This window comes from Neovison vison, chromosome 12 (genome assembly GCF_020171115.1).
Source record: "Neovison vison isolate M4711 chromosome 12, ASM_NN_V1, whole genome shotgun sequence".
NCBI classification, from domain to species: domain Eukaryota; kingdom Metazoa; phylum Chordata; class Mammalia; order Carnivora; family Mustelidae; genus Neogale; species Neogale vison.
Window position 1 is genome coordinate 31594673 of NC_058102.1, and position 25652 is coordinate 31620324.

The 25652-nt window shown below is 36.9% G+C and overlaps 3 protein-coding genes across 14 annotated transcripts in view; 2 read left to right on the plus strand and 1 right to left on the minus strand.

Annotated features, from left to right (window-relative positions):
• Positions 1-1659, plus strand: part of CEP290 (centrosomal protein 290) — a 98202-nt gene extending 96543 nt beyond the window's left edge. For all 10 annotated transcript variants that reach the window (XM_044227365.1, XM_044227367.1, XM_044227366.1 and 7 more), the window contains one exon: positions 878-1659. In XM_044227365.1, coding sequence (XP_044083300.1) covers positions 878-1108 — 231 coding nt within the window. In that variant the 3' untranslated portion in view covers positions 1109-1659. The remainder of the gene's footprint in view (positions 1-877) is intronic.
• On the minus strand, positions 1536-13391 carry C12H12orf29 (chromosome 12 C12orf29 homolog). 2 transcript variants are annotated; one of them, XR_006381297.1, is made up of 8 exons: positions 13209-13391; positions 9609-9726; positions 6971-7066; positions 5917-6033; positions 4415-4612; positions 3243-3412; positions 2110-2242; positions 1887-1993 (listed from the first exon to the last, which is right to left on the minus strand). XR_006381297.1 is itself a non-coding variant. In XM_044227373.1 (7 exons), the coding sequence occupies exons 1-7, from the start codon at positions 13296-13298 to the stop codon at positions 1802-1804; spliced, it is 981 nt and encodes a 326-aa protein (XP_044083308.1). In that variant the 5' UTR covers positions 13299-13391; the 3' UTR covers positions 1536-1801. The 2 variants fall into 2 exon arrangements, 1 of the variants encoding a protein (XP_044083308.1); XM_044227373.1 differs by lacking the exon at positions 2110-2242 and having other exon boundaries at positions 1536-1993.
• Positions 13392-19747: 6356 nt separating this feature from the next.
• Positions 19748-25652, plus strand: part of C12H12orf50 (chromosome 12 C12orf50 homolog) — a 32008-nt gene continuing 26103 nt past the window's right edge. Inside the window, exons 1-2 of one of the 2 annotated variants that reach the window (XM_044228250.1) lie at positions 19748-19774; positions 20179-20299. In XM_044228250.1, coding sequence (XP_044084185.1) covers positions 19763-19774; positions 20179-20299 — 133 coding nt within the window. In that variant the 5' untranslated portion in view covers positions 19748-19762. The remainder of the gene's footprint in view (positions 19775-20178; positions 20300-25652) is intronic. The other variant, XM_044228251.1, reaches the window with a different exon arrangement.

Genomic DNA, 25652 nt, shown 5'->3' on the forward strand with positions numbered 1-25652 from the left:
CATTATTTTAATATACGTTTTGGGTCATACTGGGAAAAGTGTCTTTTATTTCCTTTTTTTTTTTTTTAAGATTTTATTTATTTATTTGACAGACAGAGATCATAAGTAGGCAGAGAGGAGGAAGCAGGCTCCCTGCTGAGCAGAGAGCCCGATGTGGGGCTTGATCCCACGACCCTGGGATCACGACCTGAGCCAAAGGCAGAGGCTTTAGCCCACTGAGCCACCCAGATGCCCCTTTTATTTCCTTTTGAAATTCTTTTCAGGAATAGCTCCCTTTATTAAAGAGAGAGATCTGCCATGCTTTATCTCTTAAGGAATCTATAAACAGAATAAAAGAGCATAAGCTGAAGAATTAGCTAGAATTAATTAACTAGAATTAACTATTCTAAAGTCCAAATTGTCTCTTCACCAGATGTCTCTTCGCCAGGTAGAAGTCCTAGAGTTTCCCTAATTCTAAATATAAAAAATAAGTGTGTGTGAAGAAAACAAATGAACCCTAAACCAAAGAATCTTAACCAAAATAATCTATGTTGTGATTGGCCAAGTCTTTTTGATTGCCTCAATGAGAATATCTGATATACTTTTGGAGAAAGATTAAATGCCATCTCCGTTTAAGAACTGATAAATTTTAGTCAAAAAGTAGGACATAACTTACGGGATAACTTAATTTGTTAGCGAACAAGTTAGTTATTTATGCTGTACAAGGAAACCTTATTTGCAAAATTCTAAAAACATACTTCTGCCTATATAGTATATAAGTATATTAGATTATTCAGGTTACTTTGGATTTTGTGTTTGTAATTGAGTCTCTTTATTTCAAATCTAAAGAATATATTATATTCCTACATACCTTTCAAAGATATTATGTTTCTATTAGGAGGAAATAAAAAAGCTGAAAAAAGAACTGGAAAACTTTGATCCTTCATTTTTTGAAGAAATTGAAGATCTCAAGTATAATTATAAAGAAGAAGTGAAGAAGAATATTCTGTTAGAAGAGAAGTTAAAAAAACTTTCTGAACAATGTGGAGTTGAGTTAACTAGTCCTATTGCTGATTCTGAACAGTTTGAAGATGAAGAGGAAAGTCCTGCTGATCTTCCCATTTATTAAACTACCCATACCTATAATTTTATTTAACTATTTACTTTATAAGTCAAAACTCCATCTGGAAATCACACAGATCTCTGACCTACATGATTTCCTTCTTCATACCCTGTACCTTTATTAAATTGAAGTTTTAGTAAATAAAGTTATATGAAATTTTAAAGTATATTTTTGATGACTTTTAGCATAAGGTATGACTAGATCAAATAAGCTATGATGAATTTCTGTATACATAATATTTAAAGTTTTTTAAAGAGTATAGGGGTGAATTTCAATAACTTTAACATTTAAAGTTGGGGTTTATAAATATACTTATTTATATATGTGTTAAGACTCTAGTTTTATATATGTGTACATGTATATAAACAGGTATGAGGTTATAGCCATAAGTTTTGTTAAGTGTCAGAATAAATTCATCTTGAACTATTTAAAGTTGATGATCCAGAATTGTTGGTTTAATTGCTGTATTTAAGGTAAGGAGCTTATTACTACATTTTTAATGCAGTAGTGGCTTAAATTCATTTGCTGGTTCCAAATAAAATTTTGAATAGACCTTTGCAACTGAGAAATTCGTTTCTTCAAATGCTAGAAGATATACTCTCTATTAGACATGGAACCTTGAGATTTTTTTTACCTTCCATATATGGCCGAATTTTCAAGATTCAAAGATAACAATAAAGCTGGTTCTTAACTGCATTTCTAGTTTATATCAAGTATTATATCTTTCAGTCTACCAAATTTCTGATTATCTATTTTTGAAAAAAGACTAAACAAACACTTGGTATCAAAGCCATGGTCATACTTGTTCAGGTTCATGTTGATAATAACTGGTTTTGAATTCATGTAAGTCTCTGGAATTGGCCAGCATAAACCAAGATGATGGCGGTGAACCTGAAGAGAGAAAAAAGGTATCAGCTTTAGACTTTTTGACCTTCATTCACTTATAAATATGTATTTTGAATGCCTACCATCTGCCAAGCATTATTTAAGGCTCCACTTTATCTTACCCTTTTTCTTGTTTTCATAGCTGTTCTCCTCCTGACATATTACATATTTACTTGTTATTGTCTATCTTCCCCATTAGAATGTGAGCTTCATGAAGGCAGAGACATTGTTTTGTTGACTCTGTATTTCCAGCACCTGGAAACATGCCAGGAACATATTCAGGGGCTCCATAAAAATTTAATGAATAGAGTCTGTTGCTGAGTACAGAAGCTAGCCAATTAAAAAATATGAGTGGGAGGCATTCTAAATATCACGTTGACAGAATGGTGCTTTTTGATGGTTAGAACATATACAGTGTGGGTATATTTGGCACATAGGATATATAGCCGTTCTGGAAAGTGAAGCAAGGGTCAGATCATGAATATTCTTAAAGTCACTAAGCACTTTTATGCAAAAAGTAACATTTTAACTTACTATGAAGAATGGACAGAATAAAGGTAAGACTGAAAGAGAACATTTAGGAGGGTGATAAACAGGTCAAGCATGAATCTTGGCTACAATTAAAATGAAAATTAACTGCCAGCTGGTTTGGAAGAAGTATAGATTCAACAGATCAGAATCCTTAAATAATTTTATCTATGAAGTAATGGAGAGAGGGGTTAAAAATGGCATCTCCGTTTTTGAACTGTTGGGAGTCAGGGGGTTGATATGACTTAAGGTCCAGTTCTGAACATCACTAATTTCAGAAACCTGTGAGAAATCAAATAGTCCAAGTGACAGGGCACAAAGTCTAAAAATTCATTTGGTAAATATTAACTGTTACCTTGGCACTTTTAACTCAAATTCTATAGTCAGGTAAGTTTGGGGAATGCTGGGTTAAAATAAGCTGGTACAGATTATCTCAGAGGGCATTCATTTGCAACATTAATTTCCAAGAAGGGAGTATGTAATATGCAGAGCTTTCCAAACATTTTCATCAGTTTAATTCTGAAGTACATTTGGAAAATCAATGCCCCAGAGAATGAATACACATTGGGAAACACTATTATATAAAGAATGGTGGCCTGTAAGATGAGGAAATTAAATTTCTTCACAACACATCAGAATTTCTGCAATCTATAGAGAATATTCTGGTGCCACCTCTACCTCCTTTTAGGAAGACAATATGATACCACAAGCTATTTTCTGTCATTACCTTGATTAAACAGCCATCGTTGCAATGCCACACTATTCCTTCAATTTTACCCTCTCTGCAACCTTCAAACCAGGATAATAGGTCATTGTGCTTCAAGGAAGGTAGATTTCTGATTTGAAATGCACCATGTGGTATAAGAAGATGTAATGGATGCTTCTTGCTTCCTAACCCTAAATGTTAAAAATTTCCATTAGCCATACAAAAGTTCCAAAAACCGAGAAAATTTACTTAAAAAAAAAAAACCTTTGAAGACATTTAGCAATTAACTTACCAAAAAACTTAGCTGGTTTCCTAAGCGGTGATGTCATTTAAAACTGCCACCTTAACCCATTAAATATAAATTTCACCTTCATATAATGTGTACCAAGGGTCAGCAAACTATAACCCGTGGGCTAAATCCAACCAGATGCCTGTTTTTGTAGTTTCAATGGAACACAGCTATACCCATTCTTTTAAGTACTGTTTACAGCCTACAAAACCTAAATATTTACTTCTGGACTTGTACAGTGAAAGTTTGCCAACCCCTGATCTATACCACTAGCCAAGTTCAACTATCATTCACAGTGTTTGCCAAACAGCCACTCTGTACCTCTGATAACTTGTATAATTACTGTCTTCTTTCCAACTGCCAATCAGTCTGCTTCTGATCCCTGTGTAGGACTTTGCTATTGCAGCTTTAATGTCCTTGGGTCTGTCTCCAGTTCCTATCAACAGTGTTTTTTACACAGTACCCTCTGGACTTGCACTCAGTTAACTGTAGTACAGATTGTGATACTCGATTCATGGTCAATTCTCTACTTAATTTACTCTTAGCTGTTAATGCTAAACTAAATACCTAGCCATGAAAAAAAACAGGATTTTCATTCAACTCATTTCACCTAAATTTTAATAAGCAACAAAAAGTTACACTTGAATATTTCCCTTTCATACACAGTTTTATAGTGTTATTATGTGAAAGAATGAGAGGCTAAAATCAACTTTTTTGGGTTAATAAAATGGTTTGAGTCCTGCATAAATTTCTCCATGGACATAACTAGCAATGGCTATAATTCTAGGAAGCTGTTTAACTCAAATTAGTCATTTCTTTAGTGTATGTGTTTTAAGTTAAGCCTAGGAAGTTCTCTTTATCAATGACAGTTACTATAACTGAGCAGGAAAAAGGCCTCACTCACCATACGGGTTTCCATTAATATTTGTTCCTATAAGCTCTAGTGTTTGTTCCAGGAGATCGGAGAGAGGCACTGCACTAATTTCCAGAAGCCCAGGATCATCAGGATGATGCTTCAGTACCAGGGCAACTTCGAATTCATAATTAACTACAGAGGAATGCCAGCAATATTGCTTGTTGTTTTTCTCCACTGGTACCCAACCTACATGTAAAGGAAAAACTATCAGGACACTGCTTTTCTTTGGATTGAGACTTGAAGCAATTTCAATTTTGTTATAGATTTTCCATGTTTTCTGGATGTTAATCACACAGATAACTTTTTTTTTTAATCAGTGGAAGCATTAGCAGTTTTACTTTTTCAATCCTAATCATTCTTTTAATCATAAGGTTATTTTTACTTTTTACTCTATTGAGGAATCAACCTGTTTGACAGTTCACTACAGAATATTCAGTATTCCTTTCTAGAAAATTTTCAGTAATAACCAAATGCCTTTCTAAAACACAGCACTAAAACTTTTTTTTCTTTTTTCCTTAAAGGTTTTTTCTCTACCATCTCTCCAGTTTCAGGGACAATAGACCTATGCAGTGTTCTACAATTTATTGTACTGTTGCAATATTTGCTGAACAATGTATTAATTCCACAGGTACTGAAGGTTATTGCTATTCCTCTCCTAACTTTTGTTACCAGAAAGGCTCCCTCATGTGAACAATTCTTTATCAACAAACAAAAACTAGGACACATATGCCATTGTGACCATCTTTGGTCACATCTTTGACCTTCAGTACTCACTCAGGTAACTGTAATAACCTTTTTTCTAGTCCATTAGTCTCCAGGGAAACCCACCACACTTTTATCATAATCTTGCTTCAAAATTTTAAATTTAATTCTGCTGTACCCCTGCTTAATAATCATCTTCAGGATGAACTCAGAACTCCTCTAAATGGAATATAAACTCCTTTAAGATCTGAGCCCATTCCACCTCTCCAACATCAAGTTCTATTAATGTCCTCCAATGTCATACACCCTAAACATTCCAGCCATAGAGAAATGTCACATAAAATTCCCACAACTCCATTTTGCTCCTCTTCAGGCAAGTTTGCCTATGCTGACCTTCCCTCTTCCTTGCCAGCTAACTTCCTGGTTCTTATGCTTCGGTACAGATGACCTCTGTGCTTAGAAGCTTCCTCTAACTACCACAGGCTGACAAGAATTCTTCCTCTTTTCTCTGACTATACCCTTTGTATACTTTCCTTTTAGTTCTTTCTTAAATCATACCAATATTGATGGATTTCCCCTAGTGTCTAAAAGATCATGGGGGATAAGATTCTAATCTTCATTTTGTATTACTAGAACCTAAGACTACTCTGCATATTATAGGTACTCAAGATATACACCTGCTGAACTGAACCTTATTTTGGGGTATCTTTCTACTCAGCACACTTTTGCAAAATTCTCCCCATTCCCAGAAAAACTACTTATGCATTTTAGAAAAGTATTCATGATACCAGGAATGTGTCCATTTTCATCAGGCATCGGATTCCCGTTTAATTGTTCTATTTCTTTTGCTGGTATCCAGCACTCTGGAACAGGTTTGAAGTCCTCCTCAACATTCCAAAAAAATTCTAAAAGAGTTAAGTAATTTTAAATGTGGTGATACTTTAAAAAATAGAGAAGATGAACAAATTCAAAGTGGGAAGAGCTAATAAACCCCATAATATCAGGTCTTATATAATCATTCTGCATTATAACCATGATGTAACTGCACTTCTCAGGGTTAGGGCACTAGCACTTTAAATTTTCAATTTGGGGGAACCTAGGTGGTTCCTTCAGTTAAGCATCTCCCTTTGGCTCAGGTCATGATCACAGGGTCCTAGGACTGAACCCCACATCAGGTGCTCTGCTCAGTGAGGAGCCTGCTTCTCATTTTCCCTGTGCATGCTACCCCCCTGCTTGTGCTCAACACTTTCTCTGTCCAATAAATAAATAAAATCTTTAAAAACAACTTTTCAATTCTGAATCCACCACTCTGTAAACAGTGGACAAAAGTCTAAAGTAGCCAATGTTCTAATATGTGTAGATGATGAATTTTTAATGCACTATAAACATAAACCTATAAATACATATATGAATGAGTAGATACAGTGATTAATGTATATATCTGCTTATATTAGAAGAATTTTAATGTTTAATTAAACATACTGATAATCCTTTGACATTTTTGTGCCTGATTTATAAAATTACATATTTGTCTCTTAGGCAACAAAACCAAAATGAGTTGCTCAATACAGTATATATGTAGTGATCTGTACGTTTTAATAAAATCAACATACTCTAATGAGTTATAAAAATGTTAGGAAAATGATTCAAAATCTTTTTCAAGAATATTCTTTTACATACAAAGATATTCAATTATAATTTTCTTCCTTCCCCTAAGTACTTAAATTGTAAGAAGGATATAACATATAAAAATACCACCAGAGCAAGAAATAAGCCAAAACTTGCAGGTTATTTAAATCATAAAAAGCTAAAAAGAAAAAAAAAAAAAAGAAGCCCACTAACCTTTTGAGTTTTGTTTTGAATGTAGAAAATTTTTAAATCTCTTCTCAGCTAATTTGTTAGGTTTTCTATCTAGCCGAGCCCAAAGGTATGGCTGACCTAAAATAATAATAATAATAATAGGGAAAAGAAAAGTTTAAGAAGCAAACAATAAAACTTATCTTGAAAGACATTTCAGTATAAAGTTTTTTCAATAAGTAACAGGGTCATCTTCCCCAAAAGCACCAACCCTGTAAGACACATTCTAACAGATGCATCTTGCCCAGCCATATCTGATATTCTAAGACCCAAGTCTTTGGTTCGAGAATGCTGAGGATGAGATTAAAAAGTAATATGTGACCCTTTCATAAGGACATTCCACAGCCAGATTTTATCAGCAACGAGCATTTGTGAGAATGGAAACTAAATGGAAACGTACCCAGATAATTGTAGTCACACTTTTCCAGAAACATGATGGTGTGCTGTAAGGGTTAGTTCCCAAAAATGTGGAATGAGACTGAGCTGTTTTGCATGGCTCTGATCCCCGGTCAAGTATTATTAATGATGATCTGTAATCGTGGATCTGCGAAGTCTCAGGGCAGTGTGCCCACATTCTTTATTGATGACACTGAGACTAATGAGTCTTATAGCTGGTCTCAGTGAGACTCCCGGCGGGCTCTGCTGTTGGGACTGGTTAGTTAGCAGGAAGAGATCTCCATGACCCGCAGAATATAAAAATCCCCAGTTGACACTCCATTTTGGATTCTGTTTCCAAGGTGTTCCCTGCATACACCAGTGGTTCTTGATTTGACAAAGTATGTCCTGCCAGAACCTTGGGGGCTGGGAGGAGTGGAGAGGGGTAAGGCGGGTAACAACAGGCGCTTTCGCCTGGACTCCCAGACCCTTTGCTGCAATGTACACCCTTAACATTTAATGCCCTTGCTAATACTGTGTATCCTTTACCTGTAATAAACTGCGGATACGCAAGCACTGCCATTCTGGACCCTATACATTTTCTTCAGCAATCTAGTCATGTTTATCTGCCACATTATACATGATCACATAATGATGCACATTTAAGCTGCTTAATACAAACATGAAAGCCTGAAAAATCTTTTAGTTTCTTCAAATATATTAATTTTTAAATTACTGATTATAGTTTGGTTCAGACATTCTGTATTACTTATTAACTATCCCAATAAATATTATGAAGAACCAGATTAAAATTATATTCCATTATTTCTGGTTGAATGGACCTTTTGTTCTTTTTACTAGTAAGTACAAAAATTCATTTCACTTATACCCATTAAAATGGCTACTATCAAACAGAATTACAAGTATTGGTGAGGGTGTGGAAAAACTGGAACCCTTGTGCACTGTTGGGAATGTAAATCGTGCAGCTGCTGTGGAGAAACAGTATGACAGTTCCTCAAAAAATTAAAAATAAAATTACTCTATGATCCAACAATATAGATCTTCTGGATATAGACCCAAAAGAACTGAAAGCAGGACCTCAAGAAGGTATTTGTTCATCATGCTCATAGCAGCATTGTTTACAACAGCCAAAAGGTAGAAGTTGTCCAAGTATACACTGATGGATGAATGGTTTGGACAAAAAACTATGTGATATGGACATAAAATTATGTGGTATGTACAACAAACAAAACGAGTCTATACACACAATGAACTGTTACCCATGAAGAGGAAGGGAACCGTCTAGGTACTCCAACAAGAACACTGAGGACACTATACTAAATGAAATAAGCTTGCCGTAAAAGACAAACACTGTTTGACTCCACATATATGAGGTATCTAGAATAGCTGAAACCACAGAGACAAAGTAGAATATGGTTGTCAAGGGCTGTCAAGGGAATGGTGAATTACTTAATGGGTACTGAGTTCCAATGTCGCAGATGAAGTGGTGATTGGAGACGGACGGTGGTGATTGGAGCACAACAATGAACCGTACACTTAAAAATGGTTAAGATGGTAAATTACGTTAAGTGTATGTTAATCACAATTCATACTGGAAAAAATGCATTTCAGAAGAGATTTCATGGTACCAGGAATATGTCTAATTTGCATTTATTTAACTGTTCTGTTTCTCTTGCTGGAATTAAGAGGTAAAAGGAAATCATAAAGATTATTTCTCTCTTTTTGATGCATTTGTTTTCCTTAACTGACAATTTCTATTTTAGTTTCTAACTCTTAAAGTGCATTAGATTGAAATAAACTAGAGATGCTGCCAATAGTAATAAAAACTATGGAGTCAGCACCAGAATCAGTGAAATCAGAACAAGTTTTAGGATCAAACATAGGTTCTATTACCAGGTTAGTCATTCATTAATTAGCTGGTCTTGAACAAATTAAGTGCTCTGAGGCTCTATCTCTGTAATAGAGAGGCTTACTGTGCAAATTAGAGATGACATGTATAAAACATTTATCCTATCACCTGCCTTTAATGAGTATTAAGTAAATGTTAATGATCTTCCCTTCCTCCCCCCATGAGATACACTGATGTAATAAATAAGTATTACAACTGGGACTTTATCATTTTGCTCTTATATTTAGACTGCCTAGGGCTTATGAGGATAAATGCCCTACTTCAGATATATATAGTTTGTAAAGTGATCAAATAATATTTGTAGTAGTTTTGTTTTACCTTTGTAAGTAGTAATATAACAACATGTTCCATCCACTTTTTCTGTTGGAATTGCACTGTATATATCTGCATCTAATGCCTTGTGACTTAGAGTTTCAGTTGCCAAAACTTTAAATGACTTAAAAAAGAGAGAAAGAAAATCGGTTTCAGATAAACAGCCTCTATGCCTTCACCCATACCCTCACCTGGAATGTTCTTAATTTCACTATTTCTAAAGTACAATTTCCTGCTTACCCTTCACAATTAAAAAATATTTCTTCCATCAAGTTCTCATGAGTTACCCCCCTCCACTCTATGCTATCACAGCAACACCTGTTCTCCCACATTCATTTTTATTCTGTTTCTTTATCCACCATGAGCTGACAACAGGAACCATGTCCTATGCAGCACTGTCTCTGGAGCACAGTGTGTTCAAGCATTTACTTGATAATCACTTGCTAAATGCCTTCCATGGGTTAATTCTCATCCCTGACCCTAGAAAATATAGAGATTAACAAAAAAGGACCTGTCTTTGGTGGAACTTTCATTTTAATGAGCAAGACAACAGGAGCAAAATAATACATACATACAATGTTAAATATACTAAATGTTAAGGAGAAAAACAAATGGGAAGTCTCTGAGCTTTCACAGTAGTAAACTCATGATTTATGGTTCTTCTGCTGTTAGGAAGAGAAGACAAGACCATCAAGAATGAAGAAGAGTTTCTACAATTCTTACCAACGTTTTATCCGTAATTTATTTTTATTTCTGAGGAAGACTTATGCCACCGTTTTATAGTGTGAATTATCTTAAGTAACACTCATCCCAAATAATGTGAAAAACACTGCACAACACTGGTGTGTACAGGTTTTAAAATTAATACATGGAAGTACTGTTTCTGTTTCTGAGTCAGGGAGACTTGGGAAATTAGCACCATTCTGTTACTGATTCAGTACTTTCTTTTTCTTTCTTTCTTTCTTTTTTTTTTTTTAAGATTTTATTTATTTATTTGACAGAGAGAGATCACAAGTAGGCAGAGAGGCAGGCAGAGAGAGAGGGGGAAGCAGGCTCCTTGCTGAGCAGACACCCTCGATGTGGGGCTTGATCCCAGGACCAAGGCAGAAGCTTTAACCCACTGAGCCACCCTGGTGCCCCTGATTCAGTACTTTCAAGATAAAATAATGACGGGGATTCATCACTAACTTCTGCAGTTAGTATCAGAGGATATCAGTTTAACCTGTGGTGGTACAGCAACAAAGTCTTGGCCTAATATCAGTGCTGATGTGGATTCAAATTTACCAGAAATCCTAGGGAGACTACTCTGCCCATGGAGGGTTTTTTGTTTTTTTAGTGTTGTGTTTATTTGAGAGAGAGACAGAGAGCATGAGAGTGGGGTGAGGGGCATAAGGAGAAACAGACACCCCACATAGCAGGGAGCCAGATAGAGAGCTTGATCCCAGGACTCTGGGATCATGATCTGAATGGAATGCAGACACTTAAGCAACTGAGCCACCCTCGACACTCCGCACCCCCACCACCCAGTGCCCGATAGAGCTCTTGACGAGCTCCAAATATTCCTTCTATAAGAATTAACTTTCTACCATTGTACCACGCTCTGCTATCAACATGTTTAAAAGACGACGTAAGAGACCAAGGGGTACACAAAGTTCTCCTCATTAAAGACTACGACTGGAAAAACGAGGCATGTGTGTTTAAAGTAACAGTGAATATCAACGGAGTGGTCCTCCAATTTCCGGACAGGGGAGATCACTGGGATAACTAAGACCATCAAAGTTTCATAGCGAAAGTCTGATTTGAAAAAATTAACAATTGTGGAAGTAATCCAAGCACAGTTGGAAAGCCTAAGCAAAAATAAAGACAGGGCCATGCCTAGTATGTTCGCAGGATGAAACAGATTTCGCTTTGAGCAGGCAACTCTTGTCAAAACACACACAGCATTTTCTGCTGCACTGAGCCCAGGCCCTCCATGGTGGGGCCAACAGGTACTTCAAGAGTAAAGTGGGCCTGGTTAATGGGAAGCCTTGACTTACAGTTAAGGATTTGAATACTGTGGTATCAATAATAGTGTAAGCAAATCTTCACTGCAGAGGGACCTGAGCAGGGGCTTATTTTTCCTGGTGGGAGGTACTTTTACAAACTATCCACTCTCACCAACATACAAAGTTGAGAATCACAATAAAATGATCCACTATTTGGGGTATCGGTATTTCTTATTAGGTTTCTTACAGCTAAAAAAAAAAAAAAAAAAAAAACTAAAGAAACAAACAAACAAAAAACCCAAAAAACAAAACAAAACAAAAAACCACTACGTGGCAACTACTGCTATAGACACGTAGCAGTAACTGTGGGGTTTAGACCAGGAGAGAACATGATGATGATCATTCTGGGAGGCAGGAAAGAACAATCAGGCAGTGCAGTAAGCAGCACATAAATACTGAGAACTAGAACTGCCGTGGCACTAGAAATGTTATGTTATAAAGTAAAAAGTGTCAAGGTAAGGGGCGCCTGGGTGGCTCAGTCCACTGACCCTCTCTAGGTTTCAGCTCAGGTCATGATCTCATGGGTGCTGGGATCCAGCCCAAAGACAGGCTCCAGCTCAGTGAGGAGTCTGCTTGAAGATTCTCTCCCTCTGCCCCTGCCCCTGCGTGTGCTCTCTAAAATTAATTAATTAATTAATTAATTAAATTTTTTAAGTAAGTAAATAAAGTAAAAAGGGCCAAGGTAAATGGAATATTGGCATGAAAGTACTGCACGGTTCATTCTTTAATTCAACAAATATTTAACCAGAACCTACTTGCACGTCAGGTCCTAGAAAATGGGACTAGATGTAACAGGGGAGTCTCCACCTTAAAGTTCTTCTAGTCTAGAAAACAAGGCCTCCTCCAACGCAATTGACGTAAGGAGGGTGGGGGCCTATGCCAGACGCACACACGAGGAATTTTGTATGATGGGTTGGAGGCAGGGAATACCTGGGGATTCTGCTCTCAAGGACTCTGCTACACCTGAGAGAATTAATTACCCTGACACAGGTTACTAATCATTCACCAGTACTCACCAAAGTCCCTCTATGACTAAACCCCGGTGCTGAGAGAAACACCAGAGGTGGGGACACCAAAGTCAGTAGCAAACAGGTAATTACTGGCAACAATCCAGGAGGTGTGATCTCCAGCGACCTAATTAGGTCAGTGGTCAACACCACCGGTGCTGACCGGTGTTGAGAACAGTTAAAAGCCAAGTTTTTCTAAAATCTGCACTTCGGTCGCACACTCCTGAAAAGCAGTAGTTTGCATTGCGCTGATTATGTGAATTCTTAAGGGGGGGTATCCCCCAAAAAACGTGGTAGCAAAAAGGACTATTACTTAAGATGTGGGTTTTCCATTTCCGTGCGACGGCAAGTTTGAATCGCCTTATCAGAAAAATCCTCTCAACGATTCCCTCCTTTGCAACTCAAGAGGTACAAGAACCTGGAGCTCAGGGAGCAAGAGCCCCCTACCCCAGACCTCCCCAGCGAAACCTGCAAAAAGCTCCGGGCCTGCAGGGCGGCTCTAACGACCCCGAAGTCCTGCGTGGCTGCTCCCCGGACCCCGCACTCCTCGGTACCTGATGCTCCCTTTTGGTGGAGGGCTCCTCTTTCACCTCCGTCACAAACACACACGGCATTTTTCGCTGCACCGAACCTAGGCGTCTCATGGTGGGCCCAACAAGCAGTGCGAACGCAGAGCACGCTTCCAAACAGCGTCCGGCCAGGAAAGCGTCCCCAACAGTCACACTCACGCTCAAACCACGAACACTGCCGGCTTAAGAAAGGCGGCAGCGCGCACACGGCTCCCACACCGAGCGTGGGGCGGGGGCGCATGCGCAGAAGCGGCCTCGTGCCGCGGCGCCTTCTGGGAGTTGTAGTGTGGGCGCCGAGGGGCGCCGTTTACACTCCCGCGAGCGTTAGTCCGGGGTGTGATGACCGTGAAACTAGAGATCCGTTTCTGGGTTGTGTGTGTTTAACCATCCTTAGTAACCGATGATATTTATGAAATTTAAAGAATAGCAAGTTATAAGTAATGAATTATTTCAGGTGGCGACTTAACACCACTCTGGTGAAAAGGAATTGCCTGTTCTCGTTAATAAATTCCTGTAGAAGTTTAGAAATACTCAGAGACCTCTCAAAGCCTGACGGAAACGGATTTCCCAGGAAGAGCGTTAGAAAACGCTACCATTTAAACACCTGGGACCCCCCTCCCTCCCACACACACACAGAATAGTAATGCCGTCTGGACTGCACCTCATTGCGCCGCATAACATAGTCGAAACTGGTTCTAATGTCCTTTCCTAAGTGCAAAATTTAGCCTTAGACTAATCCCAAACCGGATTTCAATCTTAATTTTTTTCATATCGTAAATATGAGCTCCAACAGAGTCCAAATGGCTTGAGTAGTTGGGAGTCAATCAACTACAGAGCTAGTCAACAGTTTTGACTTATTAAAACAATATTGGAGGGGAAGTAATGAGATGGTCAATGATCGAATAAAATATTAAATATTTATTAATAGTGACTTTCTATCTTACTGAAGCTAGTAGTCTTCAGCAGGAGAGTTCTGACAATCGCCAGGTGCTTAGACAAGGCCCAGGTCTTGTTTCTAAAACTGTGTTACCTACAAGCACCAAAGTCCAGAGTTTTCCTGACTTACCCATAAGAGGGTTTCTAAAGAATAAATGTCCCTAAAAAAAAAATGCACTGTTTTTTGATTTCCAGATTCAGAGAGGAGAAAGATTTTGCCACTTCATTTTTCTGTTCTGCTATCTTCCAGAAAACACAAAAAGGCGAAAACCAAACCAAACCAAACTTTTTTTTTTTTTTTTAAAGAATACCTGATAGTGATACTGGTTGTCAGCAATGGGGACCAGACACTTAATATTTTATAATCAAGCACCAGTGATTTTCTGTTCCTCCAGAGGAATCCCAGCAAGCAGCTTGTTTCATGGGTCTCAAGGGAACAACAATTAAATAACCCTCACAACTATCAACTGCCATTTCCCAAACTGCCACAGAATCTTCTAGATCCAACATTCTGTCATTTCTGAGAAGAGATCATCTTCTAACACATTCTAGTTGCTGTTTGAATAGTAATAGCAAGGCTAACCATTCCTCAGGAAGCACTCTATTGTGCTTTGATTTCATCAGTTGGCTGAGACAAAGGAGTCCAAGTCGGGGAGAGCCAGAGGTCCAATTCACAGTTGCAAACGGGGCTCCGATTCTAATGGGTAGCAGCCAACAGCTTTGCTTGATTTTCATAAACCTGAAGAGCCAGCAATGAGTTACTACCAGCCCCTGTACTTAAAGTTGTATAATCAGATTAAAAAGTGGAAGAAATACTTTCTTCTCCGACCAATGTGCTAGTATTCTAGCATGCATCAAAGATGAAAGACAGGGGCGCCTGGGTGGTTCAGTGGGTTAAGCCTCTGTCTTCAGCTCAGGTCATGATCCCAGGGTCCTGGGATCATGGCCCACATCAGGCTCTCTGCTCAGCGGGGAGCCTGCTTCCTCCTCTCTCTCTCTCTGCCTGCTTGTGATCTCTCTCTCTCTGTCAAATAAATAAAATTTTAAAAAATTAAAAAAAAAAAAAGATGAAAGACACTCAGTGTGAGTCTACTCAGCCAACCCAAAATAACTTACAGAATTCTCAGGCCTACTCCCAGATGTGGAGGCAAATTTCCTATTGCTCTTCATTACAGGGAATAAAAATCCTCATGAAAATGATTATAGCTTTTCCTGAAAGACTAGAATGAATTTCACAATAGGAAAGAAGTGAATAAGAAAAGGAGGAGAGAAAGGAGAAAAATAAAAGAAAACAGTTCTGTATTTAAAAAGAAAGAAAGAAGAAATTAAGGCTCCACGCAGTCTAAAGACTACCAAAATATACAAAACTGCACTTTGCAAAGACAAAAAAAAAAAAAAAAGAAAAAAAAATCCGCATTTTGGTTTGACCTTTTTTTGCTGTCTCAAATGGAATGTAATTATTCCCAACATACCCCAAAAGGTAAAAACATTTTTTTCAGCCTCTCCCCTATGTAAAACAGGGATTCCCACAATGGCTTTAATCATGATGTTACATGTAATCATGCAATAATGGTGTTTGGTAACAGTATTTGGAAATAATCCCTGTAGCCAAAAGCTCACAGGCAGAGAGGGAGTTTATATGGAGGCAAAGACCACTTAAAGATATTTCTTAGAGGTGTTTTTCTACATAACCTATGTGCTTAAAATGAGTACTTTATTGTTCTAGAGTTAGAAGTTAGGGCAAAACAGAAGGCAAGATATTAAGATTTTTTTATTTATATATATCTATATCTATACATATAGATATATATCTTTGCCAATATTTTCAAGGGTTTAGCCAAATTTTCTCTACTTCTTCACTTACTTTTAATACTGCCTATTTCATTTTATTTTTTCTCTTATTTACAGTTACAGGCAAACAACTCTTCTAAATTTTAGTTCCTTATTTTATTTCCTAGATTTTTACCTTAAAGTATTCAGAAAGTTCTTACCAATTAGCCTGTTTTACTTAACTAAAGTGAGAATCCATATGCCTTTATCTTGTTAATTTCCAATTCAAAGTACATTGCATTTTAAAAATACATTTTGATCTACTATAAACTGTCATCTCTATGGCAACTCCTGAGTCACCTCTTATGAGTAATTTTATTAATTTCTGCCAGGTTTTAGTTCTTTCAGTAAAGATATTAAGATGAAGAAAGACCTCAGTAACTGCTGATTGAAATGTCTCATTCTGGGAATCAGAGTACTTCACTTTGTCTTCAACAAATTCTCAAAATTTATAGACACTCTGGACCTTTCTGCTATAGGAAGAAGCTATTCCTCCTTTTATGATGGATGAAAAATGAATGGAATATAGCTACAAGAAGAATAAATAGTCCAATTATTTTCAGGTACCTATTAAAATAACACAAACTGAATGATTTTTTTCCCAATTCAATGGATAGCAGTGAGTACTTATTTAAATAATTTTATTTATTATCTTGGAGTACAGATAGTATATTTACCTATTAGAAAATTTTAGTTTGTTTCCAAACCATATATAGAAATGAGATTTAGAAAACAGCTATTTACTTGTGAAATACTTCATACTTTTTAATTATGAAATTATTAACTAGCTTATATCCCAAAGTCAATCAGAACATTAAAAGATAAAATATTTTATTTTTATTAGCCTATTTGATTAATATACTAGGATTGAGGAAGAGAAATACTACACAGAATTCACTAAGGTAGGCCAGCCTACAGTTACAGTTACGTGTGAGGTCATTTATGATGAGCAAACAATGGATTAGGTAACAATCAGGAAAATTCTGGAAGTTTGAGTTTGTGTGCTTACTAGCAACCACTTTCAACATTTCTGCAAAGCTAGAGAAGGTATCTTCTAATTTAAGTTTCTTTAAGAATTATCTATTGTGTAATATACTGTCGACAGGAGGTCAGTTTTAAAAGAATACTACTGATAGCCTGAAAGACTGGAAAAGAAATTCTTTTTCCCCCTTACACACTGATAGTTCTTATATTTGCATTCCTGCAATTCTTATATTAAAAAACATTGGATTAGCAGCAAGAGAGTTGAAAATGGCAGAAGTTGGGAATGACTGCTATTTCTTTTTTAATTCCACATGCATAAAGGTAAATATTATACAATTTACAGTACTTCACATACTTAAGCTTTTTAGTAGAATGAAAGAGGATATGGCAATAATTTGTATTGCTGAGTCAAAATTTACTCTTTTCCTGAAAAATACTTTACATATTTAAAATCTGAAGTAAATGCTTATCATGTATTTTTGACATACTGACTTTGTCTGAGGAAATTAAAATTATGTTATAGTTTCAAACATATTGAAACATTATATGATACATCATACTGTTACAGTTAATATGATTCCAATCTTGTTAATTCAAAAAGTTAAACTCAGCTATCAAACTTATTTTAATAAATCGAATTGATTCCCTATTTGAAATTCATTAACCCAGTTACTGAATTTTTCCCGTTAACAGTCTAACAACAAATATTTGATAATATGGAAAAAGGAAAAGAAATGTTATAAGCAAATTAGCCAAATATGAATTCAGGTTTATAAATCTAAATGGGAAAAAGATATTAAAGAGATTAGGGGGGTGCCTGGGTGGCTCAGTGGGTTAAAGCCTCTGCCTTCGGCTCAGGTCATGATCTCAGGGTTCTGGGATTGAGCCCTTCATCAGGCTCTCTGCTCAGCGGGGGCTTGCCTCCTTTCCTCTCTCTCTCTACCTGCCTCTCTGCCTACTTGTGATCTCTGTCAAATAAATAAAATCTTTTTAAAAAAAGAGAGAGAGATTAGGATTAATGGATCTCAACAAAACCAAATAAATGTAGAAATTTGGAGCTTCATGTTCATGCCTAAATGAAAGACACATTGTGTCTGATTTAAAGTATTTTATCTCTGCTAGGAAGCCTGAATGGAATCAATCTCTTTGACCATTTGAATTTGATTCACTTTTTTTTTTAATTCAGTTAGCCACCTTACAGTACACATTAGTTTCAGATGTAGTGTTCAATAGTTTATGTTTCCTATAACACACAGTGCTCACTTATTTGCCTGTCTTATTATGATTAAACCTAGAGATGATAAATAATAATGGAATTTATATTCTATGTATGCAGAGTTTTGTCTGTTTTACTGCTGTATCCCCAAGTACCCAGCACCATGATCGATGTGTGGTAAATTCTCAATAAATAAATGAATACATAACAATAATAACACCAACCACAATACCTTCTTCATATAATTTTTACAATCTGTGAGGGAGGCATTTATTCCCTTTTTACAGATGAGGACACTGAAGCACACACAGGGTAAGGAACGTGTTAACTTGTGTTAACTATGGACAAATAATGGAACCAGGAATTCAAATACGGGTTTATCTAGCCTTATCCAGTATCTTTTTTTTTTTTTTAAGATTTTATTTATTTATTTGACAGAGAGTGATTACAAGTAGGCAGAGAGACAGGCAGGGTGTAGGGGGAAGCAGGTTCCCCGCTGAGCAGAGTGCCCAATGCAGGGCTCGATCCCAGGACCCTGGGATCATGACCTGAGCCGAAGGCAGAAGCTTAGCCCACTGAGCCACCCAGGAGCCCCCCTTGTCCAGTATTTTGTATTATGAGATCCACTTTTAAAAGGGGGAAATTGTGAAGACGGAGTAAGAGGGTGAGAAAAAAAGAAAAAAACATGGAACATATATCAAAAGACAGAACTTCCTGAAATATTTTTATTGTATGTCATGCATCTCTCTGTCAGAAAGACAGCAGCCTGCAGCTTTTCCAAGTGTGGGCCTATGTGTAAAAGACATAGAATTAAAAAAAAAATGTAATAGCAGCCCATGAAAATAATCAACATCTGCTTTTGTTGGTGTATGTATATATGTTGGCACAATTGTTTATCTTATAGACCAAGGTTATAAAGGATATACATTTAATGTAGCATAATGTATTAATTACTTAAAATTCCACAGTAATATAAAGTTTAAGCTCCATTCACTTTCCCTGTAAAAACACACTTAACACTTAGTCTCCAATAGACTAAGAAAACATTATCTAATAAAGATTGATTACTAGAGATCATCTCCACCATTTGAAAATGGCTTGTGATTTTTAAACAAAACAAAAAACTGGCCTTTTCCAGAAAAAGAAATGAAATTGCTCTGTCACTGGATTGTGATCAAGAATATCAGTGGTGTCATATATTTGTTCTGAATCATATGGATTAACTGATAACAAAAAATAGCATTTTATCAGTGACTTGTTGCATGTTCTGCTATATTATATTCTCAGTCTTTGACAAAAATTAAACAAATTTGTTAAAATTTAGACTCATGACCTTATTTTGTAAAGTATTTTTTTGTGATTCTAATTTGATGTCATATTTTCCCTAATTAATTAGCAACTTACTGTTGTTGAAGACTAACACTACTACATTGAGTTTTCTATACTGTTTACTTTTTCCTTGCAGGGTTCCCAGTGCCGATTCCGACACTGCGAAGAGGCCCTTGGCAGTGACACTGTGTGCTCATTATGGAGAGAGGGAAAATGTTTAGATCCACTTTGCAGATTTAGACACATGGAAATGCAGGTAGAATTACTCACCATCATCGTATTTCTTAAAAGCATCTTCCTTCAATAAGACTGAGCTATGTACTCTTACAACACAATAGAGAAAAAAAAATGATTCTTTCTTCCACTACTTAACTTTTAGGCATTTTGCATGCTGCTCAACTTAAATGCTTATAAAAAATGGTAGAGTGTATTTTAGAAATATCTACTGTATCTTTTACATAGCAGAGTTTAGAAATACTGAATCTCAGGAAACGCACATGATCCTAAGTCAGTAATTGGGATAGTTTTGTCACATTGTGACAATGTGACAATGATATCACAACTATCACATTGTGATAGTTTTGTACTGTGTTGTAGCACATTGTGTTTGTTTTGAATGTGGTATCTGATCATTACATTTCCCCCACCTCTTTTGTCTAGCAAAACTGCAGCATTTCATGCTTCTGGGAAACTCAGCCTCTTGGTTGTGTGAAGATCAGTTGTATCTTTTATCACAGCAAACCTCGCAATATCAATGGATTATTTTTGCCACCAAGTAGCAGTGAGTATATTTTTTAAATAACATGCACATGACATATAATGTAGTTCTGGAATAGCAGCATAGAACGATACACTAAAGTATGGCAAAACAAGTGTGGTTTAATAGCCAGTGGATGGTTTGAGATGATTTTATCAAGAAATATAAGTTAAAGCTTAGAATGAGCCATCAAGTAGCCACAAGATGAAGTGAAGAAAGTAAGTTACATTTTCTCCATGCATATCTAAAGTGGACTTTACTCATCTGAACATGAAACGGCTACTGACCTCACTAGGCAGAGGGAAACTGTGTCTCTGCAAAGCGTCATACAGCTGGACCCAAGCTTAGAGGTCACACCGTGCTGTTGCTCCCTGGGGATGTGCAGAAACCTGTCTTACAGGTAGGGAGAGCAAGGGTATGCTCTGAGCTGCACACTTCAGCTTCTAGAAGAACAGCTATATATGTGGCTCTTTCTAAGCTTCAACTGCGGAGAAAATGCAATCCCATTGCTGCAAAAGCTCTGGCACAATTCAGTCTTCCTAGGTGGTACTGAGCCCTGGGACCAAACCCTACGCATTGTACTTCCATTGTAAGAGGGGTAAATGGGTTTTACAGGCTGCTAATATCCTGCTTTCTCACATCTCCTGTCCTCTATCTATAGGGCACAAGAGGGAGCCCCATACACCCATCATCCCACCCTTCCACACACCCTCACCATGTCCACTTACCTGATCTGAATTCACTGGGACTGATGTCATTCTGCCCTTTATTTCCTTCGATCTCAGTTTGTCTTTGAACAATAAAAAACATTCCTATGTGTTTCTCATTAGTTCTCACACTACTACCATAAAACAGTTCAGACACTAGATGGGTGGATTTTTTCCCCACATCAATGATTTTTTCCAAGCAACTTTCTGCAACAACACCCAGGTGTCTTACAATTCAGTTCTAACAATACCAGGAGTTAGCACAGACCCCATGGGCTAAGGGCTCCAAAAGATTCCCCCTGCCACTACTTCAGATGTCAGTCGAGGGGGCTACTCAAACTTATAACTGGCTACTAATTGGAGGTTCCCATGCTCTCCCTCCTCAGATTCTATCATTTGCTAGAATAGCTCATAGAACTCAGGGAAACAGTTAGCTACATTTACCAGTTTATTATATAATACAGGATATCATAAAAGATACAGATGAACAGCCAGATGAAGAGGTACATAAAACAAGGTCTAGAAGGATCCAGAGCACAGGAGTTCTGTTGTGGAGCTGGGTTTGTGGATGTATGTGTTCACCAATTTGGAAGCTCTCCTAATCTCATACTTTTGGAATCTTTATGGAGACATAATTGATTATTAACTCAATATCCAGCCCTCTCCCTTTCCTGGAGCAAGGGAGAAAGGTGCTGAAATTTCCAAGCTTCTAATCATGGCTTGATTTTTCTGCAGACCATCACCGAGAGCCCACCCAGAGTCACCTCATTAGAACAAAGGACACTCCAATCACCCAGGAAATTATGAGCTCTGAGTTCTAGGTCAGAAACGAAGGTTAAAAACAAATATTAGAACAAAAGTTGCCCTGGTACTCTTGTTATTTAGGAAATTACAAGGCTTTGAGGAGCTCTGTGCCAGGAACTGGAGGCAGAGAACCCCATATGTGTATTTTCTATGATTTCACATCAGTGAATACCAGAAACCCCATCTCTCAAATGGCTCAGTCCTATCCTTAGTTGGTTCCCTTTCATCTCACCCTTCCCCTACCTTCCATTATCAGCAGGGTTCTTTTTCAAATTCCTCAATGAACTTTCCCTTCATATCCACAGCTAATGTAAGTATAGTTTCCTTCTGTGGATCCTACTTCTCCTGCAACACTCCCCAAATGGTGGCTGTTTTTACTTCCAGTTCCCAAGTAGCATTTGACCTGGAGGGGAGGTAGAAGGTTCCCTTGATCCTCATTGCCATTTTTATGTTCTCTCTCTTTTCCCTAAAACCATTTAGCCTGCATCTAATGCCTATATATATATATATATATATATATATATATATAATATGATATATATATAAATAAATAAATCATTGTCACCCCTCAGTGTTGCTGGGTTTGTTTTTTTGTTTTTTGTTTTTGGATGGTTTTTGTTTGTTTCTTTGTTTGTTTGCCTCTGTTTACTTCCCTTCTGGTTTTTCTGGTCCCTTCTGGTTTTTCAAAAGTCTGAACTCCTGGCTCATTGCCCTCTAACAGTACTCCTGTGTCAATTCTTGGTGATTTCAGTATATAAATATATGATATGCCCATCACGTTAGCCTCTCAGTTACTTGAACGCAATTCCTCCACTGATCTTATCTTCACCATCTCAGTTACTTCTTCTTAGTCATATCAAAGTGCTAATTACCATCCCCACCCCATGATCTCAATTACATGCATTTCATCTTATGGCCTATTTTTCTATTTCAATCTTTCCAGAATCCTGACGTAAACAAAGCTTCAAATCCACTGGGATCTCCAATTCATTAATTGTACCATTTTTTCACAATCCCTCACCTCCTGGATCTAAGTTCTAGAACACCATACTTTTTTTTTTCTTTTTGACTGGCGCTCTATTTTCACTCTTCCTTGTTTTTTACTCAACTTCTTACATGTGGAATGTTCTAGGAGTTAGTCTTTGGTTCTCTTTTCTTCTCTATCTACTCCTTTGGTAATCTCATGTCTCATATCCAATCTTTATTTTGTTCACTGATGAATCCCAAACAGCTAGAGTAGTAACATAATATTTTCATTCACCAGTAGCCAATTCCACCCTGGGAAGTCCTGAGCAGTATGGAATTGTGTTAAAAACAAGTAACTTTTTTCCTTCTGTCCAGACACATTTCTGTGCTCTGGGAAAAAGGATTCAGCTTCCAGACAGCAGGGAATTAATGAGCGTGTTCAAATTATGTATTGAACTGCCATATCATCTGTTCATTTGGAAAATTATCTCAACACCTCAGAAAGTATAATTTGATCTTTTGTAGACCTGATCCTTCCTACAGTATTTCCAGGAGTACCTATCTACCAAGATTCACATAGGACCCATAAATCTTCTCCCCTTAAATGAAGATTGCATTATAAGGTGGTACCTTTATTAAAATCAACCTTTTTATGTTTTAGTAAGTGCATGGAATTGATAAATTCAAGGTGGAGTTATGACAGTTTTTTGATAGCAAAATAGAAGTACCAATTCACATATAGCACTGTGGAATTCATACATAATTTTGTCCCTTAGGTTAAAATAAAATAAAATTGAGACATTTAAATATACAACCTGTAAGAATTTCTAGGGCTTCTGCTTGAGGAATTGAGACCCATCGTGAATCGGAGCCATGGCAATGCTATCTAAGTCACCAGCTGTGCTCTCCCAGAATGAGGTGCTTGCCAAAAGCAATTTTTGAATAGTCGATTTGCCATTGTGTGTCTTCTTTAAGCACTAAGTGCAATTATCAAGAGTTCTACATTTTTTGTCTGAGAATATAAAACTTGCCAGTTAGTCTTCCTGCAATTTAAACTTTAATCTGCTTGCAAATTAAAAGAGGTTTTGGACTCTTTTGAAAGAGACTTCATTTAAATATTGCTAAACCAGTCATTTAAAAAAGAAGCTTAATCCCTCTGGTTACCATGCTCAGGTTTAAAAGTAAATAACTACAAAACCAAAAGATAACGCTAAGAAAACATAATTCAGTTGATATTTGGTGGACATCTCTGAGTACATTTTATATTTTCTTTGCAAGCATAGTAGGTATGTATTCATTCTTTCATGGTGTATGTGAGAGGTTAGTGTATTCAGACAAACTCTTGTTTGTGGTGAAACGTCTGAAGTTTTGTTAATGACTTTATTCAAAACACAGTTGCTCAAACACTGAAGCACATTCTCACCTTCTTGTCTAATTGCCATGTTATTCTATAATGAAAAACTGAACAGAATAATTTGATTCTTATTTTTTTTCTAAGTCAGTGTCTTAAGGTACCTTGGATAGCTGACTATCTGGCCAGTTGAAACGAACTTTAGATCAGCTCACTTTAGAAGGTCTAGCCTGAATAGATATATGTACATGATCTTTTTATTCTAAGTCTTGGCAAACCACTGCTTACTAGATGGTTCCTAAGTAGTTTAATAAACACTTTGTCTTGAATATTTGAGTTGGTAAAATAGACTAATTTTTTTTTGTGGGGGGGTGGAAAATAATTGTTAATGGTTATAAGAGGGAAAAAAAACCTGTTCAGCTCAATTCTTTCCTTTTTGGGGGAGAGGGGGGTGAGTAGAGAAAATGCCATAAGCCACACAGTGGTGATGTTGGGATGTTTATCCTGACTAAACACTGTATCTGTTTGCATCTTTGGTCCAAAGTGCTTCTAACAGTACAACAAAATAGAGGCAAGTACTGAAATGTCAGTTCTCTACACCTAACATTTGTTAGGGTCTGAGACCTCCACAGACTTGAGGATTGTATAAACTAAAATTTTATGATTTAATAAAAAATGAAATAAGGTTACAAGAAACAAGAAAAATCTCATATTCAGTACTTTCAAATAATTTCTTATATTTCCTTGTGGCAGCACTATGTTGGGCACTTTGCATGCCTCCCCACAAAAACCTGCCAAATAGATACTATCAGCATCCCCATTACAGATGGGGAAACTGAGGCCTAGAGAAGCTAAGTATCTGAGGCACTGTACTTGAATTCAAACACAATTCTGTCTGACTCTAAGACTCTCTATGTCATTTCAAGAATATGCCATTTCTTTTGGCCATTTTAATGGACTCAATCATAAGACCTCCTCATCTGGCTTCTTCCTTTTGAGAGGCTAATTCTATTACCCTACCCTGCAGCCTTCTTTTTAAAGCTATTAAGATCCTTTGCATTTAATAGAAAACCCCATTTTTTCCTCCTTTAATTTGTAGTAAGCAGTGGACTTCTAGCATTTCTGAGTTATGTGTATTTCCATAAATAAGGTTTCCTCTTTCTCTTCTTTTCTCCACTAATTTGTAGCCACACAGTGGAACCTCTTCTTTTTAGTCATCTGAAGCCCAGAAGCTGAGGTACCATCATCTGATGTTCACCTTATCTGGAGGTCCTCAGCTCTGACTTCCAATTATAATTACTGTGGGAGCTTAAAAAAACAGTAACAACCAAAAATTAACAATAAAAACAACCAAAAAAAAAAGTTCCCAGTCACCACCCAGACCACCAATTAAACCAATCAGTGTTAAGCCAGCCTTCAGTGTACTTTTTTACTGCAACATTTTATTTCAAATTTTTTAAAAGAAAAGTTGCAAGAATAGTTCAATGAACACCCATCCCTGTGCTCTTAACCAGATGCACAAATAAACATTTTGTCAAATTACTTTCTC

Excerpts from the sequence above, each read along its gene's own strand:
- C12H12orf29 (XM_044227373.1), bottom strand. The coding sequence starts at position 13,298 with ATGAGACGCCTAGGTTCGGTGCAGCGAAAAATGCCGTGTGTGTTTGTG. Across the intron at positions 3,413-4,414 it reads TATTAATGGAAACCCGTATG|GGTTAGGAAGCAAGAAGCAT; the intron begins GTGAGTGAGGCC and ends TTTAACATTTAG. Across the intron at positions 1,994-3,242 it reads ACGATGGCTGTTTAATCAAG|GTTCACCGCCATCATCTTGG; the intron begins GTAATGACAGAA and ends TTCTCTCTTCAG.